Source organism: Lagenorhynchus albirostris, chromosome 15 (genome assembly GCF_949774975.1).
Source record: "Lagenorhynchus albirostris chromosome 15, mLagAlb1.1, whole genome shotgun sequence".
Lineage (NCBI taxonomy): Eukaryota > Metazoa > Chordata > Mammalia > Artiodactyla > Delphinidae > Lagenorhynchus > Lagenorhynchus albirostris.
The window spans coordinates 71,322,793-71,341,092 of NC_083109.1; the positions used below are offsets into that span (position 1 = coordinate 71,322,793).

General features: G+C 56.7%; 3 protein-coding genes across 9 annotated transcripts in view; 1 reads left to right on the forward strand and 2 right to left on the reverse strand.

Moving 5' to 3' along the window:
• The window catches only part of CD19 (CD19 molecule), a 19,639-nt gene extending 12,021 nt beyond the window's left edge, over window positions 1-7,618 (reverse strand). For all 3 annotated transcript variants that reach the window (XR_009535606.1, XR_009535607.1, XR_009535605.1), the window contains exon 1: window positions 7,398-7,618. The gene's annotated coding sequence lies outside the window, so the exon portion shown is untranslated. The remainder of the gene's footprint in view (window positions 1-7,397) is intronic.
• RABEP2 (rabaptin, RAB GTPase binding effector protein 2) lies at window positions 3,270-15,099 on the forward strand. 4 transcript variants are annotated; one of them, XM_060124189.1, is made up of 14 exons: window positions 3,270-3,590; window positions 4,090-4,299; window positions 6,349-6,506; window positions 9,010-9,120; window positions 9,419-9,766; window positions 10,699-10,794; window positions 10,879-10,977; window positions 12,054-12,338; window positions 13,151-13,328; window positions 13,479-13,490; window positions 13,583-13,638; window positions 13,735-13,788; window positions 13,881-13,997; window positions 14,439-15,099. In XM_060124189.1, exons 1-14 carry the CDS (start codon window positions 3,530-3,532, stop codon window positions 14,538-14,540), a joined length of 1,887 nt encoding a protein of 628 aa, XP_059980172.1. In that variant the 5' UTR covers window positions 3,270-3,529; the 3' UTR covers window positions 14,541-15,099. The 4 variants fall into 4 exon arrangements, with proteins under 4 accessions (XP_059980172.1, XP_059980174.1, XP_059980175.1 ...); XM_060124191.1 differs by having other exon boundaries at window positions 3,274-3,590; window positions 12,183-12,338; window positions 13,911-13,997; XM_060124190.1 differs by having other exon boundaries at window positions 3,278-3,590; window positions 12,183-12,338.
• Window positions 15,054-18,300, reverse strand: part of ATP2A1 (ATPase sarcoplasmic/endoplasmic reticulum Ca2+ transporting 1) — a 16,405-nt gene continuing 13,158 nt past the window's right edge. The window contains exons 15-23 of one of the 2 annotated variants that reach the window (XM_060124179.1): window positions 17,851-18,186; window positions 17,433-17,653; window positions 17,129-17,331; window positions 16,850-16,935; window positions 16,618-16,751; window positions 16,387-16,504; window positions 16,105-16,222; window positions 15,774-15,818; window positions 15,054-15,346 (exon numbers count right to left, since the gene is read on the reverse strand). In XM_060124179.1, coding sequence (XP_059980162.1) covers window positions 15,814-15,818; window positions 16,105-16,222; window positions 16,387-16,504; window positions 16,618-16,751; window positions 16,850-16,935; window positions 17,129-17,331; window positions 17,433-17,653; window positions 17,851-18,186 — 1,221 coding nt within the window. In that variant the 3' untranslated portion in view covers window positions 15,054-15,346; window positions 15,774-15,813. The remainder of the gene's footprint in view (window positions 15,347-15,773; window positions 15,819-16,104; window positions 16,223-16,386; window positions 16,505-16,617; window positions 16,752-16,849; window positions 16,936-17,128; window positions 17,332-17,432; window positions 17,654-17,850; window positions 18,187-18,300) is intronic. The other variant, XM_060124178.1, reaches the window with a different exon arrangement.

Genomic DNA, 18,300 nt, shown 5'->3' on the forward strand with positions numbered 1-18,300 from the left:
CTCTCTCTCTCTCCCCCCCCCACCCCACCCCCTCCATGTGAATCTCTGTGTCTGTCACTGCTGCAGTCACCGAGGGAAAAGGGCCAGGGACCCAGGAGACCTGCTTTCTCAGTTGCTGGTTCCCAGGCCTGTCTCACTGGGCTGTGGCTTCCTGTTTGCCTTAGGCAAACCCCAGGGGACCCTCCAGCTGGCAGGGCCCCCACCTCCCTTTGGGGGGGATGGGGTGGCTGGGGAGGGGGGAAGAACATGGAGCCAGTGAGGGGGCAGGACCCCATCTGCCTTTCCTTCAACAGAATCTCTCTCATCCCTTCACTAGCTTCCCAGCTGCCTCACACGCAGAGTCTTCTTGCTAGAGCATGCCAGCTCCCTGCTTAGAAGGTTCCAGAGACTGTTATCTGCCTAAAATAAATATTCCAAAGGCCTGAGGGAGGCTGCCCGTGACTACATTTCCTACCTCAACTCTCCACCACTCTGCCCCTGACTCAGGGCCTTTGCACTTGCTGCCCTTCTTCCTGGATCTGCTCTCGGCTCTTCACTCCACTGGCTCCTTTCCATTGCTCAACTCTCAGTTCAAACATTCCTTCCTCAGAGAGGCCTTTCCTGACACCCCAGGTACTTTGAAATTAACCTCACACGCCTGTTTTATTTCCTTCCCAGCATTTGCCCCAGTCCCAAAGTCCGCTTGTTTATTTTTTAGTCTTCTCATTGGCCACCTGCCCTAGATTATTCAATGTGGTACAACAGGGCTCTTTACTGCCTGGTTCACTGGCATCCAGTAGGTGCTCAATAAGTGTTTGTTGTATAAAGGAAGGAAGTTAGTTATGGTTTCCGAAGGGGAAATGAACGGGGGGGGGAATAAATTAGGAGTATGCGATTAACAGATACAAATTACTATACATAAAATAGATAAGCAACAAGGATTTAGTGTATAACACAGGAAACTATCTTCAATATCTTGTAATAACCTATAATGGAAAAAAATCTGAAAAAAATATATATATACACAACCGAATCGCTCTGCTGTACCCTGAAACTAACATAATATTGTAAATCAACTAAAATAAATAAATAAAAAGGGGAAGGAAGTTAGGAAGAGTGACAGGAAACTTTTTCTCTTTCCCCCATGTACTCAGTCACCAAAGCTAGTTCATTTTCTATCCTCAATATTTTTAGAGTCAATTTTCTCCTATTTTGGACTCTTCTCAACCAGAACCATTTCAACAGCTTCTTTTGTGGGCTCTCTGTCCTCTACTTCCTTTACTTCCCACCCACATTCCTCACATTCCTCACAGAGAGTGTTTCCTTGGAATTAGCCCTGTGCTTCCCCTGCTCAACAGCCTTCAATGACTCCCAGGGTCTCGGGTTAAAATCCAAGCCTGATAGTTGACCGGAACCTTATTTACAGGCATCATTTCATGCCCTTCCCAAGAAACCCTGCCACATATACAGGGAGTCTGGACTCTATTCTGAGGGCAAGAAGCTCTTGGGGATTTATAATCTAGGAGTTGACCTGGTTAGATTTGCATTTTCTAAAACTACCCAGGCTGCAGTGGGGTGGGGGAGGGGAGGGGGTTGGAGGGAGGCCAGAGAGATCAGTAAGGAAAGTGTTCATTCATTCATTCACCAAATATTTATTTATTACTGTTTATTTACCCGGCACTGTGCTAGGTGCTGGGAAAATAACAGGGTGCAAATAAGACAATGTTCCTAATCTCATGGAGCTCTGATTCAAGTCTTGGGGGCCACAGAAGGCTAAAGGGCGTAATAAACACGTTAACCAGTAAACAATTGGTTAACCAATTGTTAATAAATAATAAATAAGTTAACCAATAAACAATTTCAGGTGGTGAGAAGTCTCTAACGCGATCTAATGGTGGACAGGTGATAGAAGTGGCTACTTTAGATAGGGTGGTCAGGAAAGGCATCACTGAGAAGGTGACTTCGGAGCCAAGACCTGGGGTGGGGAAAAGCTTGATGTGTTCAGGTAAGGTCATGTTTAGTTTTCAGCAGCCATGGCTCACGGGCCCAGCCGCTCCGCGGCATGTGGGATCCTCCCGGACCGGGGCACTAACCCGCGTCCCCTGCATCGGCAGGCGGACTCCCAACCACTGCGCCACCAGGGAAGCCCGGTCATGTTTAGTTTCGTAAGAAATTGTCGTGCCCTTTTCCACAGTAGCTATACCGTTTTACATTCCCATCCGGAATATATGAGAAACTCAGTTTCTCCATCTATTCACCAGCATTTGGTATTATCACTCTTTTTAAATTTTAGCTGTCCTGGTAGGTGTGCAAGTAGGAAATCTGCACTTCCCTAATGGCTAATGATGTTGAATATCTTCTTTCATGCACATATTTGCCATCTGCGACATCAATGAAATGTCTATTCCTGTCCTTCGCCCATTTTTAAATGAGACATGACCTGTTTTACAAAGATCACTCTTAATTGCTTTGAGAATTAACTAAAGGGGCCAAATGGCAACACAGGGGGAGCCTCTGGCTGCGTGGAAGTTCAGGAAAGAGATGATGGGGACTGGGGCTGGGTGGGGCTAGTGGTGGTGGGACTGGGGCTAGGTGTCAGAGCTGAAGATGAAGAAAAAGGGACCCGTTCTGGAATATTCAGTCTTTTGGAGGTAGAGCTTACAGGACTTGCAGGAGGACACGAAGAACCAAGGACTTGCAGGCTCCTGGAATGTACTTTCCAGAGGGAGAAACGGGTTTGGGAGAAAGGCAATCAAGGCTCTAGACTGAAGTTTGAGTTACCTGTCACCGTCCAAGGGGAGAAATCAGGTCGGCTGTTGGAGGGGAGAGGTCACAGATAATGAGAGCTTGACCTAGGGCAGCGGCCAACAGAGGAAAGGAGGGATTTGAGAGGCACTGGGAGGTGGAGGGAGGATTAGCAGGAAGCGGTGACCGGCTGAATATCAAAGTGGGGATGGGGACTTGGAAGTTTCTGACTTCTACGACTGACTACGCGGGGACCCAGGCGCCCAGAAAAGTGAAGTCGACCCATTAGCCCTGCCCCGAGGACGCTCCACGAAAGCGGAGGTGCAAGGAGGCCAGACCACAATTCGCTGTAACGTGAGCCTAGCTCAGGCGGAAGGGCGGCCAGGAACCGATCAAAGGGGTCAGCTCCGAGGCTTGGGAGAGACCGCGAGAGCTTCGCCCTCCGTAGGCTGAGGCAGTGGGCGTCCCGGAGGACGTGTAATTTGAGCAAAGCTTCCAAGGTCACGCGGAGACGCCCAAAGGCCTTTGACGAAAGAACTACTTCGTGGTTTGAACGGCAGGCGTCCTTCTCGAGCATCGCTGCCCAACAAAGAAGGCGGGGAGGGGCGGGACCTGGGGCCGCGGCCGGGAGTCCACTAGGAAGTCTTCGGCCGAGTCTCGGCCACCCCTCCCCAACTCCGGCCTCAGTCTCGAGCCCAGGGCCGATCCGGAAACAGCCGAGCGGATCCGGAAACAGCCGAGAGGACCCGGAAGCGGTGAGCGCAGTCACCAGGGAGTGCGGGAACCCGCCGTTTGAGCGGAGGCGATGGCGGCACCTGCGCCGGCGGCCGCGGGCGAGGATGCCCGGCGGCGGCAGCCGGAGGCCGGTATGTGAGGATGCGTCCGTGCACGCGAGGGGCGGCGAGGCCGGAGGCGGGGCCGAGCTTGGCGTCGGTGGGTGGGGGGTGGTGCGGGGAGCCTGGAGAAAGGGGCGGGACCACGCCGCCGGTGGGGGGGGGAGACGGAGGGGGCGTGGTCTAGCGATTCAAGGGAGAGGGCCAGTGGCAGGTTAGAGGTGGGGCCCAGTGTGGGAGGGGAGGAGCCAGGTGGACAAGGGGCGAGCCACTAAAAGGGAGGGGTCGTGTCAGAGAAAAGAGGGGATTGGGTGAACCGAGGGAGGAAGAGGCGGGGCTCTAGGCAACACTAGGCAGAGCTAGGTGAGGAGGAGTCGGGGAAGGCGAGGGGCCAGGTGAGGGGGGCGGGGCTAGGTAAAGGTGCAGGGACCTTGGCTGCTGTACTAAGTTGCAGAAGTTGAGGATTTGATGCCCTGGGAATATTGGGAATCCGAGAGTGATGAGAAAAGAGGCTGATCCCTGTCCTTCACAGCGCTGGACCCCCAGACTCCGGAGGGGACAAAAGTTGAGGCCGAGTCAGGGGAGCTCGACCGGCTTCGGGCTGAGCTGGCAGGCGCCCTGGCAGAAATGGAAACCATGAAGGCTGTGGCCGAGGTGAGCGAGAGCACGAAGGCCGAGGCTGTGGCTGCAGTGCAGCGGCAATGCCAAGAGGAGGTGGCCTCGCTGCAGGCCATCCTGAAAGGTGAGGCAGGCACTCCTCCCAGACTCCCTCAGCCCCATAAGGGGGAGGACATGACAAGAAAGGGGTCAGCGGGCATAACCTACACCTATGGGGTAGGTTAGCAGGGCTGCCTAGCGCAGGGCAGACCCAGGGGCTCAGAGGGAGACGCGCCCTTTTCTAATTTGCATAGCGGCGTTGCCTGCGCTAGCAGCAGCTCTGTCAGTTCCAGCTAAGTTTAGCTCGGAGCTGCTACCTGTTCTCTGGCCCCATGTCGTGTCATTTCTTGTCCCTCACTGATGACTGATCAACCCTGAAAGTGAGCAGCTTCTCAGTTCCCTGAGAACTCGTTTGAGCCTCTGGCCTTCAGACTCGGCCCTGGGCCTAGTCTCTGTAAGTCTCATCATCTGGTTTCCCTTCTTCCCCAAACACCCCTGCATCTGCGCACAACCTCCCCGCAACCTCGCCCCACATGCACCGACTTCTCCCCCTCTCATCCTCTGTACTTGGGACGCATCAGCTCCCCTTATCCCAGATCCCCCAGCTTCTTTTCCTCCATTCCCCTTCTCCTGTAGTCCAAGGCCAGAGTCTCTGCAATAGCTCCCAGTTGCATCCCACCCCTTTGCTTCCACGGCCACTGCTGTAGCAAAGCTCTCGTCAACTTCCCCGGACTGTTGTCCCAGCCTTCTTACAAGTCTCCCTCTATAATCTGGCCTTGACATTGACTTCCAGAGTAAACTTCCTACAGTTCCCGTCCCACCATGTCATTTCCCTTTCTAACAGCTGCTCCTGGCTCCAGACTTCTCTGGGGCCATGGTTCCCCACATTTCAGGCATCCATGTACCATCTGTGCAACATGGTTGTCCTTGTATGACTTACCCTGTCATCTACTTAATATTGTTCTTTAAATAGATCCACTTTTAAAAAACCTATATACATTTATTTTAAAGGGAACTTCCTGTCCCTGTAAGAAACTCTGTCCTAAATAATAATAATAGTAATAATAATTACAATAACTAACATTTATTGAGTGCCAGGCACTGAGCTAAATGCTTTATGAGTATTTAATCTTCATAATAATCTCTATGAGTAAGGAACTATTATCCATCTCCATTTTACAGAGGAAGCTCTGAGGCCCAGAGAGGTTAGATAACTTGCCTAAGGTCATACAGATAGAAAGGAGATTTGAACCCAGGCAGTCTGGCAACAGAACCCTTACTTCTAATGTTAGTATGTGTTAAAATAAATAACTATGCAAATGAAAAATGACCATGTTCCGCCCAGCATCCGCTTACCTCCCACTGACATGTAGGATAAATCCCAAACTCCTTGGCATGGCATTCAAGGCCTTAGGAGCCATTCACGGCCACCCTCTTCACCCTTCCCAGCATCTCCTCCTACATCTTCACTCCAGTTTTTCCAATGTGTCCACCATGCCCCAGCCACACCATCCACCTTCCCACCTGTGAGCCTTTGCTCCTGTTACTTAATGTGTCCTTTCCATCCTTTACCACTTGCTGGTGTCTCTCCTGGCCTGGCAGGTAGAGTGAGGGGCTCTTTCCTCTGGGAACCGCAAGCCCAGGAGTGGTCCTTTCATGAGCTCTCCTCACACTGCTTTGTAACTATTTCCACGGCTGTCTTCCTCACTGGACTGTGGGCTCCTGGTGTCAGGGTTTGTGTTTGATTAATTTCTCTATTTCCAGAGCCCAGCTCAGAGTCTGGTCCAGAGTGAATATTTATGACTCTTACTAGATTTTGATTGTTATCGGTATGTATTAATAGCAACAGATAGCCTATCTTTAGCATTTATTATGTACCAGGAAGAGGGCTGAACCCCTTCCAAATATCACGTCATTTGATCCTGTAACAAGCCAGTGGGATAATCATTGGCCGAGGACATTATACAGAGAGGCGAACTGATTGCCCAGGACCATCCCACCACAAAGTCCACTGTCATCACTGCTATGGTAAATTGCCTTGCAGAGAGCGGCAGTGATGGAGCGCCCCCCGCTCGCCCCGAGGTATGGCTAGTGCACTGACCCTCCCTCTCCTCTGCCCTTCCTGTCTCGCCAGACTCCATCAGCAGCTATGAAGCCCAGATCACGTCTCTGAAGCAGGAGCGGCAGCAGCAGCAGCAGGACTGTGAGGAGAAGGAGCGGGAGCTGGGGCGCCTGAAGCAGCTGCTGTCCAGGGCTCACCCCCTGGACTCCTTGGAGAAGCAGATGGAAAAGGTTGGGGTTGGGATAGCCTACCCGCCCCCTCCTCAGGGATTTGGAAATATGTTGAAGCAGCCAAAGGTGACTGTGGGGCAGAGGGATTATCTGTGTCCCACTGCCACATCACTGGGAGCAGGGCACCCAGTAATAATTCTAGGTATAACATACACGAGCCCTGTACTCAGCACGGTCCTGGCTTGCCACTTACTAGTGGGATGGCCAGGTGTGTTTACCCCTCAAATTAAGAAAAGTCATGTAGGGAATTCCCTGGCGGTCCAGTGGTTGGGACTTGTGCTTTCACTGCAGGGGCCCGGGTTCGATCCCTGGTCGGGGAACTAAAATCCCGCAAGCCACGTGGCGCAGCCAAAAAAAAGAAAAAAGTCATGTCGTGTAGAGGGGAGGGAGCTAGCATTTAAGGATACCTCTCATGCACTCGGCATTGCAATACCTGCTTGACGGATTCAAGTCTCCCCAGTCTTTCCCCTAAAAGAGGGACCCATTAGATCCATTTAACAGATGAGTAAGGTGAGGCTCAGAGAAGTTTAGTAATTCTCCCCAGGTTATGCACATAAAAAGGAGCAGATCTGGGATTTTAAAATCTAGGCAGTCTGGTTCTAAAGCTTTGCTCTTAATCTCTGTGGTATATTGCCTCCATTATTCTTGTCATGAACAATTGTAGGAAGCACATATTACCAAACTCTTCATCTTTCAGAGCAAATTCACATCTTCCCTCATTTGATTCACACAGCTGCCCTGTGAGGTAGGTGCTTACCTCACTTTATACGTGAGGAAACTGCGGCTCAGGTAGATGGAGTAAGTTGCCTGGTTAGAAGGACACAGATCAAAATAGGAGCCCAAGAAAGGAAGGTTCCAACCCACAGTTTGCCAGCAGAGGCTGCTACTTACTTGCGTTCAGAGTGTTCCTCCGGGAGCGGTTACACAGGGTGGTGAAGGAGAGGACTCCGGTGAATTAAGGCTACCTGGTACGGCGCAAGGAGCCACAGGCCCAGAGTCGGGAAGTTCCAGTCCTGGCCTTGCATCCATCTACGGCGTGGGCATCTGCAGAGCATGCAGGCTTACCCTACCTGTTGCCACTGTGCACACAAGAGATTTGGAGGGTTAGACTGAACTTGTCTGAGACGGGTTTTTGAGTGATTCACGAGGTAGAAATGGCATGACTTGGAAGAGGATGGATGACTGGCAGATTTCTGCCTTGGATAGCTGGGTGGATAGCAGTGTCATTCTCGCCAATCTAGCGCTTATGGGAGGAGAAACGGCATCATGAGTTGGTTCAGATTTGGCTGTACTTGGACAGAGGAGCCTGTGCAACATCCAAGTGGAGGTGTCCAGAGGCTGTTGGCTGTGCAAGTTCGACAGGATCCCAAACCTGAAAAGACTGAAAAGAAGTGGCCAGAAATATGCCAGTAATGGGAATATGGGAAGACATATTGATTAGGACAAAGTTTGAAAGCCCAAATAACAGTGGCTTAAATAAGATAGAAATCTGTTTTTCTTAGAACCAGAGGTAGACATTCCAGGACTTATGTGGCAGCTCAACAAGTCAATAGGAACCCAGGCTTCTCCTATGTTGCTGTTTTGCCATAGGTAGCTTACTGCCTCATGGTCCAAGATGACTGCTTGAGCACCAGCCATCACATCCACATTTTAGCCAGCAAGAAGGAGGAGGAGTAAAGAAAAGCATACCCTCTCCCTTTGAGGAGTTGTCCTGGAAGTTGCACCTGACACATATGCCTACATCTCATAGCTGGAACTTAATCATATGGCCATGCTTAGTTATAGGGAAGCTGAGAAATGTAGATGGTATTCTAGAATTTAGGTCATGAGCCCAACTAAAAATGTGACGTTCTATGATAAAACGGGATACATGATGTTGGGAAAGAAATGTATGTCACTCTACAAGTGGGCAACAGGAAGGTAGTTGTGACTTTGGCTCTGTACCATGTGACCTGGGGCAAGTCATGTAAGCTCTCAGAGCCTCTGTGTTCCTCTCTCTAAAATGGGGGTGGGGATTTCCCTGGTGGCGCAGTGGTTAAGAATCCGCCTGCCAATGCAGGGGACACGGGTTTGAGCCCCGGTCCAGGAGGATCCCACATGCTGCAGAGCATTGAAGCCCGTGCTCCACAACTACTGAGTCTGCGCCCTAGAGCCCGCGAGCCACAATTACTGAGCCCACGTGCCGCAACTGCTGAAGCCTGCGCGCCTAGAGCCCGTGCTCCACAACAAGAGAAGCCACTGCAATAAGAAGCCTGTGCACCGCAACAAAGAGTAGCCCCCGCTCGCCGCAACAAGAGAAAGCCTGCGCGCAGCAACGAAGACCCAACACAGCCAAAAATAAATAAATAAAATATTTAAAAAGTAAATAAATAAAGTGGGGGTGGACGGTGCCTGCTTGGGAGAATTAGAAGAGCTGATGTGCTTGGAGGGAAAGCTCTGAACAGTCCTGAGGGTCCTGCAGTCGGGAGAGGGGGACAGTCACTGCCCAACCCCCCTTCCTCAGGCCCACGAGGACTCGGAGAAGCTGCGGGAGATCGTGTTGCCCATGGAGCAGGAGATTGAGGAGCTGAAGGCGAAATTGCTGAGGGCAGAGGAGCTGATCCAAGAGATCCAGGTGGGGCTTCCCTGGTGGCGCAGTGGTTGAGAGTCCGCCTGCCGATGCAGGGGACACGGGTTCGTGCCCCGGTCTGGGAAGATCCCACATGCCGCGGAGCGGCTGGGCCCGTGAGCCGTGGCCGCTGAGCCTGTGCTCGGCAATGGGAGAGGCCACAACAATGAGAGGCCCACATACCGCAAAAAAAAAAAAAAAAAAAAAAGAGATCCAGGTGAGGGGTTGGCCAGGGGGCGCTGAGAGAAGAAGCGGTGCTGTAGGACCCTGGCCCCCCAGCCTCTTCCCTGCCCCCTCTCCCTAGAGACGTCCCCGGCATCCCCCTTCCCTGCACGGCTCCGCGGAGTTGCTCCTGTCCCGGGACCCATCTCCACCACTGGAGCCTCTTGAGGAGCTGAGTGGAGACGGGGGTGCGGCGGCCGAGGCCTTCGCCCACAACTGTGATGACAGCGCCTCCATCTCCTCCTTCTCCCTCGGCGGTGGAGCCAGCGGCAGTGCCTCCCTGCCCCGCACCCGCCATGGCCTGAGCCCCGAGCAGGAGGAGACAGCCTCTCTGGTGTCCACGGGCACCCTGGTCCCTGAGGGCATCTACCTGCCCCCTCCTGGTTACCAGCTCGTCCCAGACAACCAGTGGGAGCAGCTGCAGGTGGAGGTGAGTGGAGTGGGTGGAGTGGGCAGCCGACGTGCACGCATCCGTTTCTTGCTTCAGGTACTTACTGAGCACCTACTATGTCCAGGCCCTGAGCTAGAGCTGGGGATCCTGCAGTGAAGAAGAAACTTCCCACCCTCTTGGAGCTTCCTCTAGTGAGGGAGCCAGGCCCAAACATGCACATGGGCACATGAGGAAGACAGTGTCACTGGGTGAGACACCCAGAACAAGACTTAATAGGGTAATGGGGTAGAGACTGGCAATGCAGGAGACCATCCTGGCTGGAAAGTGAGGTGCTTTTTGAAGATTGGGGACCTAAGGAACTGCAGTTTCCAAGGCCCAGAGGACGGACAGACCACGGTGTGTCTGAGGAGCAGGAAGGCCACAGAGGAGGGGAAGAGAGATGAGGTCAGAAAGGCAGGCAGGGGTCACAGGAGGTCGGCCTTGGCCTTGGGGCCAGCCATGGAGTTTGCATCTTAGAGGAGAAGCTGCAGGAAGCCTCTGTGGTGTGTCAGGCAGGGAGAAGCCTTCTCTGCGCCAGGCCTTTATCAGGTCACTGGGGCCTCTGGGTGGGAATGGACTGCAGTTGGGGGAGGGGGCAACGGGAGAAGCAGGGTAGTGACCGGTTGGGAGGGCGATGCTTGACATAGTTTAGAGAAAGGTGGTGACTGGGACCAGGAGATGGCAGCAGAGGTGGAGAGAAATGGGTGGATTTGGAATCCACTTTGGAGGCCACCGGGCAGGGACTGCTGGTGGGTTGGACCTGGGGAGTGGAGGACTTAGAAGAGTCAGCATCCGTTCCTGGGCCTTTGCCTTGAACGACTGGGTGAAAGATGGCACTGCCCACCGAGGTGCAGGGAGCAAGGCGTGAGAGGTCTGGCGAGGAGGGAAGGCCTCCCCTTGGCGGCTGGGGCTGAGGCCGGCGTCTGTGGCAGGGGCGGCAGCTGCAGAAGGACCTGGAGAGCATCAGCCGGGAGCGGGATGAGCTGCAAGAGGGCCTGAGACGGAGTAACGAGGACTGCGCTAAGCAGGTGGGTTCAGCCTCTGCTCCGCAGGGCCTCCGCTCCCTGCCTCCTCCTGGCCTGGCCTCACCCTTGCCCTCCTTCCACCCACAGATGCAGGTGCTCCTGGCCCAGGTCCAGAACTCAGAGCAGCTGCTGCGGACCTTGCAGGGGACCGTGAGCCAGGCCCAGGAGCGGGTTCAGCTGCAGATGGTGAGGGCTGCGGGCCGGGACGGGAGGGAGAGGAGTGGGACGGGAATTGGTTGAGGGAGCCACGTGGAAGGTTGAGGCACCTGTCCTTCCTCGCCCCCTGCCCCCCCCCCCCACCAGCCGCTCTGGCTTTGCCCTGGAGTTGGTGCCAGGAGGGTAAAAGGGTTTCAAGGGCACCTGGTACTGATTCAGAAGAACCCACCACGCACTCACTGTGATCTTGAGCTAATCCCACAAGCCCAGAGCCTCAGCCTTGATGCCTTGAAATTGAGATAATGGGTCCTAGCTTACAGAGTTGTGAGAATGAGAAGCAGGGATTGCAAAATCGGATACTTCCTGAGACCAGACAGGAGAGGCAGATGATTGAACTGGGCCACGTGTGAGGCAGGAAGGAGTAGCAGGGCAAACCAAGAGACCCTGTAAAGGGAGGTAGTACCCCTTGACTCGCTGCCCATGGTGCGTGGGAGTGCAGGCTTGATGCTGCCTGGTTTTCTCATTTGTTGGGAGAAGCCAGAGATCCGGATGTTTGTGTGTAGTCTCCCAGTTTTTAATGTTGTACTTGTTGAAGGTTTTTTTGTTTGTTTGTTTGTTTTGCGATACACGGGCCTCTCACTGTTGTGGCCTCTCCTGTTCTCCCGTTACGGAGCACAGGCTCCGGACGTGCAGGCTCAGCGGCCATGGCTCACGGGCCCAGCCACTCCGCGGCATGTGGGATCCTCCCGGACCAAGGCACGCACTCGCGTTCCCTGCATCGGCAGGCGGACTCTCAACCCCTGCGCCACCAGGGAAGCCCCTTGTTTAAGGTTTAAAAACACCCATATGGACCAAATAAAACACCCGATGTGGCCTGTGGCTGCCACTGTGTGACCTCCAAGTCATTGAGGACGGTGTAGAAAGAGCTTGAGGGAGTTCCCTGGCGGTCCATTGGTTAAGACTCCACGCTTCCACTGCAGGGGGCCCAGGTTCGATCCCTGGTCAGGGAACTAAGATCTCGTGAGCCACGTGGTGTGGCCAGGAAAAAAAAAAAAAGAGCTTGGGAGCCAAAGACGCTTACTAAAGGGTGTTTCTTTCTTTCTCAGCCTAGAAGGAGGGCGTGGGCTTCCTGGCTCTCATTCCTGACCACTGGGAGGAGTGTTCAGGCTTTGGCCTCACGGGAGACTGGAGACCCCCTGTCCCCTCATCGCCTCGTCCTAACTGTCCATCCCCAGGCAGAGCTGGCTACCTCGCACAAGTGCCTGAGCCACGAGGTAAAGCGACTGACTGAGGAAAACCAAGGGCTCCGGGCTGAGCAGCCGCCGTCTTCAGCCCCCTGGGGCCTGGAGCAGGATGAGGGCCAGGAGGAGTCGCTGCCCGGCTCGCTGCTGGTAAGGCGGGGGACAGGCCCTTCCTCTCCACGCACAGCAAAGCATTGGCCTGGGGCCACGGGAGTCGGGGACGCACCCAGGCTGCTGTGTATCAGCTGCGTCACCACGGCCAACTCACTCAGCTTTTCTAAGGCTCAGTTTCCTCCTCTGCCAAATGGGACCACACCCCCCTCCCAGCATCAGCACAGAGAGAAAACGAGTTAACAGAATGCTTGATGCAAAGGAAGCAGTAATTTGGCTTGTTATTTTTAAGTGACATGAGATCCACAAAATTGAATTCATCATCATCTTTGGTTCATAACAAGCTGTCATCATTGATCTGTGTGTGGCCTCTGCTGATTGAATTTATTAAAAATATGAACATCAGCCGGAACCCTTGCCCACCTTGAGAACTGTAACTGACATCGCCTTACGTGCGCCCCGCCCCGTGGTCCTTGGCTCTGTTCCTGCCATCCTGAGCTTTATCATTCCCTTGCCCTTCTCTGGGATCCTTTTTATTACATATACACGTCTGCCTAAACCGTGGAGTGCTAATTTTAGTTGTTTTTAGTTATAAAAACTCAGAATCTTGCTCTGGGTAGTCTCCTGGAGCTTTCACTCAGCACCGCTCCTGAGGTCCTCCACCCCGGGTTGTGCTGTGGGAAAACATTCACTGCCGTCCCAGGGTATTTGTCCACTCTCCCCGTGATGGGTGTTCGGGTTGTTTCCTCTGTTTTCTTCCTTCTTTCCTTCCTTTCCCCTCCCCACAATCCCCTTCTAGCCGCTGGCCCCCGGCCGGCCCCGCACCCAGCCCGTGACTTGCATCCTTCCAGGAGCTGCGGCAGCTGGTGCGCCGCACTCAGCAGGAGGCGCGGGCCCACCAGCAGGCCCAGGAGCACGAGGCCGAGCGGCTGCGGATTGAGATCGTGACCCTGCGGGAGGCGCTGGAGGAAGAGACGGCGGCGAGGGCCAGCCTGGAGGGGCAGCTGAGGGGGCAGCGGGAGGAGACAGGTGAGGGAGGAGGCAGCGAGCCACCCCACCCTCGCTCCCCAGGAGGCTGAGTCCCCACCCCCTCGGGGACTGCCTGGGCACCAGGAGGGGAGAGAGGATGCAGTGCGAGAATGATGAGCTTTGACCTCTCTTTCTTTCCTTCCCGCACAGAGGTGTTAGAGGGTGAGTATGGGCTGGAGCCTGTGCTGGGCCGGGCGGGGCGGGGAAGGAGAGAGGTTGTGGGCCTGACGCCTTGGCCCTGCCTGACTTCCCAGCCTCCCTGTGCAGCCTGAGGATGGAGATGGAGCGGGTCCAGCAGGAGCAGAGCAAGGTGAGGCAGGACCCGGGCCAGGCCGGGATGGCGGAGGAGGGTGGCAGCGTGGAGAGGACCCTCACCAGCCCCTGCTGCCCTTTATGTCTCCCTTAGGCCAGGCAGCAGGAAGTCCTGAGGCAGCCACTGGGCTCGGGCCGCACAGAAGAGGTGAGGATCGGGGGCAATATTGAAGGGGTTACCCTGTCCAGACATCCTGTTTCTTCAGCCCAGGGCCCTAGCTCTGCGTCCTGTGCCCCTAGGCCCAGCTCACAGACCTCCTCTCGGAACAGAGGGCAAAGATGCTGCGGCTGCAGGCTGAGCTGGAGACCAGTGAGCAAGTGCAGAGGGATTTCGTACGACTGTCCCAGGCCTTGCAGGTACGGCGTGCCCCCTCCCCACCAGACTGGCATGACTCCAGGTGACTTGTCCTTCGTCTTGCAAGGATAGTCTCCCAGTTAGAAGAGTCCTCTCCCTCCCTCTGGGGCTGGCATGGTCCTTTCCTCTGAGCTAGTGCTCAAAAAACGTTGAAGATCTTGTGCTTCCATCTTTGTCGGTGGTGCGAAGCCCGTGGCCCAGGGCCTGGCACGCCGACGTGCCCTGTGCTCATCACGTCACTTCCACCTGCCCCTGCCAACCCTTCCTCAGGCTGCTCTCTTAGGATCCATTTCTTCCCTTGAACCATTTTCACTGGGGGTTGGGAGAGGTGAGGTACACGGGTACACTGGTCCCGTGCTCTTGCCCCTCAGGGGGCTGGCCGATGGGGTGGAGGCTGCATTTTCCCACCAAGGGCCCTCTGCCTCCCTCGCCGGCCCCCACAGGTGCGCCTGGAACGGATCCGCCAGGCAGAGAGTCTGGAGCAGGTGCGCAGCATCATGGACGAGGCGCCCCTCAGGGACGTCGGGGACATCAAGGACACCTGAGGGGCCAGCACCACCCACCCTGGGGGGAGACCGTCTTTCTCCACTCCTGAACCGTGAGGCCGAGGCTTTGGGGGGTCTCAGGATGGAGTCTTCACCCTCTCCAAGCCTGGGGTTGAGGTGACGGGGCCACCGCAGCCCTGTCCCTCCAGCGCCTCCTCCCAGGGGCGGCTGGGTCTTCTGCTTCCAAAGATGACACCTGGGTGAGGGTCCCAACCCCCTCTGGAAACCAGAGGGGCAGGCTCAGCCCTGTGGCTTTCTGGCTGCCATGCTGCCTCCTGGGCTCCAAGCCTCCCGCCCCCGCCCCCACCCAGCCTAACAGCCATGCCTGTTACCTCCGTCCCCTTCCCCAGGCACAGCCGAGCTGTGAGTGATGGCCGGGAGCCCTGGGTTGTGTCCCCGGGTCCCTCCACACACGCGCCCTGGGACAGGTGGCTGCTTCCTGGACTGCATGACACTAAGATGCTTGTCCCCAGGGGCCCGAACCAGGCCCCAAGGTGTGCACAGAGACAAGGCCAGATTTTTCTGTCATTTATTTTCAATAAATAAGCAGCTCAGCTCAGTCGGTCGCCTTGTCCCTGCAAGCCCCACGGGGTCGGGGAGGGGAGGTTTTACAAGGGCAAAAGGGGGGGGGCGGTTGCTGAGGGGGGAGGAGACGTGAAGGGGACATTATGTTTATAAACAAGAATGTCGGGCTGGGGGGCACGTGGTGGCGGCCTGTGCCACAGCTCTGGCTGAAGACGTGTCACTATCAGGGTGGGGAAGGGAGGGCAAAAGGACTGGTTACTTCCTTCTTTCATCTTCTGGATCTGGAAGAAAAAGGGGGAGGATGAGACTGGTGGCAGGGCGGCACAGGAGAGGAGAAGTCCCTCTCAGCTCCCTACCTGTCCCAGTCCCCCAGCACACTCACCTGGAGGCCCCCCGCCACCCCCCCACTCACCTGTGTCCCCAGCCCCCACTCCCCCCAGCCACTGCAGCCCCAGCGGCACACGGCTCAGCGGCCAGCCAGCGCGACGCAGTGCAGCCCAGCAGACAGTGGTGCCCGGGGCCGGGCAGTGCCACCCCCGCAGAGTAGAGGCAGCAGCCCAGCCCCACTTGGAAGCACGGCAGTGGCGGCGGCGGCGGTGGCTCCAGGTGGAGCTGTGAGGGCACGTGACCCCGGCGCCGCCTGAGGGGGAGAGGGGGTGGGCAGAGGGGGTACAGCAGCTAGGGCACGGGCAAGAAGGGGGGTGATACCTGTGACACGGCTCAGAGAGATGGAGGAGGGGGAAACGAGTTATCCTATGGCCAGAGAGGACAGAGAGACAGCCGTTATCGAGGGAGGGAGGTGGGCGCAGGGGACCAAGAGGGCTGAGGAGGCTTTGGGGCGCCAAGGAGACGGGCTTGGAGGAGCGGGCAAAGGCGGGGCAGGGGCTGGGTGCGCCCCTCGGCGGAGGACACGGGGCCTGCTGGGGCTCTGGGAACTCACCCACCTGACAAGGAAGCGGGGCAGGCGCCTTCACGGCCTGGAGGGAGGGGCTGTGTCAGGGGCCAGGGGCTGACAGGGCTGGGGGCGGCGCGCTCTTACCCTCCAGGTAGTTCCGAGCAATGAACTTGAGGAGTTCATCGAGCCCGATGACTGGTAACGAGATCTTGAAGACCATGAGCCAATGGGGCAGGTCCAGGGCCTGCAGCTTGAAGATCATCTGGGAGGAGGCGGGAAGGGCAGTGAGAAGGAGCCCAGGAGCTGCCACTGCACCAGCCTGACCCCGCCCTCCTCCCTCTGGCAGGGGTCGTGGTCGCGGACCCCTGCAGAGGCCCCCTGTGGGTGGGGGGGGGGCAGGCAGCCCCTGGCCAGAAGAAGGCTCACCGGCAGAGGGTCCACGTAGAGGATGAGGAAATGGAGGGACATGGAGAGGCAGATGGAGCCCACCAGCCAGATGTTCACCCAGGGCGGCATCCGCAGGAGGGACTGGTTCTCAGACAGGCTGCGAGGGGGCGGCCGGGCGGAGCCAGGGGTGGAGGCACAAGGGGAGAGAAGCGGTAAGCAGGGGGAGGGTGGCCTCCAGAGGGCCGCAGAGGGAGGGAGCGCGGACCCCACCTGTTGAGAGCATTGCACATCTCGATGGTAACCAGCACGGACAAGGCCATGGTCATGGGCTCGGGGGCCTCGAAGACCTCGCAATCCACACCCTCAAAGTCAGGGTTGTGCTCCGCACACTTCATGTAGTGAGTCTGCAGGAGGAGAGGGGAGAAGCCGGGGTTCCGAAAAAGCCTCCACGGCACCCTCCTGCTCCCCTCGCCTCCTCCCACCTCCCTCCGTGCTGCCCTACCAGCTGGCTGTAGGTGATGTGAGGCCCGTCCTCAGCGTATAGGAACCACCAGGCTGCTGCTCCCACCGTGGCTGCACCCACATAGCCTGTGGTGGAGAGAAGATGGGAGTTGGGGGCCCAGGGCTGGGGAGACGGGAGGAGCTGAGAGGGCCTCCTGGCCATGAACAGCAGCTGGAGGAAGAGGGCCCGCCGCAGTGGCTGCTGTGGGGAAGCTGGTGTCCCAGAGAGGGGATCAGCCCTGAGGGTCGGGAAGGGGTGTGGGGGTCTCATCCTGCTCACCCCCAATTGCCATGTAGCGGAAGAAGAGCCAGCCACTGATGAGGGGCTCCTTGGGGCTCCGGGGGGGCCGGTCCATGATGTCCAGGTCGGGGGGGTTGAAGCCCAGGGCTGTGGCCGGGAGCCCGTCTGTCACCAGGTTCACCCACAGCAGCTGCACGGGGATCAGGGCCTCAGGCAGCCCCAGGGCAGCTGTCAGGAAGATGCTGCCAGAAGGAGGAGGTCACACGTCTGTCTTGCCTCCCAGGCCTGTGGTCACCCCCCACCAGCCCCGAGCTCCTCCTAGATGCCCTTCCCGGCTGCTCACCAGACCACCTCTCCCACATTGGAGGAGATGAGGTAGCGGATGAACTGCTTCATGTTGTTGTAGATGGCGCGGCCCTCCTCCACGGCAGCCACGATGGTGGAGAAGTTGTCGTCGGCCAGTACCATCTCGGAGGCCGACTTGGCCACGGCGGTGCCGGATCCCATGGCAATGCCGATCTCCGCCTTCTTCAGGGCAGGGGCGTCGTTGACGCCATCACCTGTCTGTGGGGAGGGAGAGAAGGTGGGCACCAGCCCCTTCCTCGTACCCTCCTTGAGACTCTTCCATCGGGGCCCGAATCCCTCCCCTCCGTGCATCTCGCCAGGGCCCCTGCTCAGCCCCGTCCTCCCTCGGTCCCCAGCTCCCCAGGACGGTCATGTCAATAGACACCAAGCAGACCGCCCCACGCCAGTCGTCTCACCATCGCTGTGATCTCGTCGTAGGACTGCAGATACTCCACGATCTTCGACTTGTGCGAGGGCTCCACGCGGGCAAAGCAGCAGGCGCGTTTGCAGGCCTCCCGCTGCGTGGTCAGGGGCAGGTCATCAAACTCCCGGCCAGTGTAGGCTCGGTCAGCCACATCCTCGTTCTCCCCGAAGATGCCAATTCGTCGGCAGATGGCAATGGCTGTGCCCTTGTTGTCCCCAGTGATCATGATCACTCGGATGCCAGCATCACGGCACAGGAGGATAGAGTCTGTGACCTCCTTGCGGGGTGGGTCCAGCATGCCCACCACGCCAACGAATGTCAGGTCCGTCTGGGGAGACAGAGAAGAGAGCGACAGGGTCAAGGAGGAAGCCTGGGGGGAGCTGAGGGGAGAGCTGTCCCTGGGCCTGGTGTTTAAACCTCAGTGGGGCCTCAAAGCTCAGGG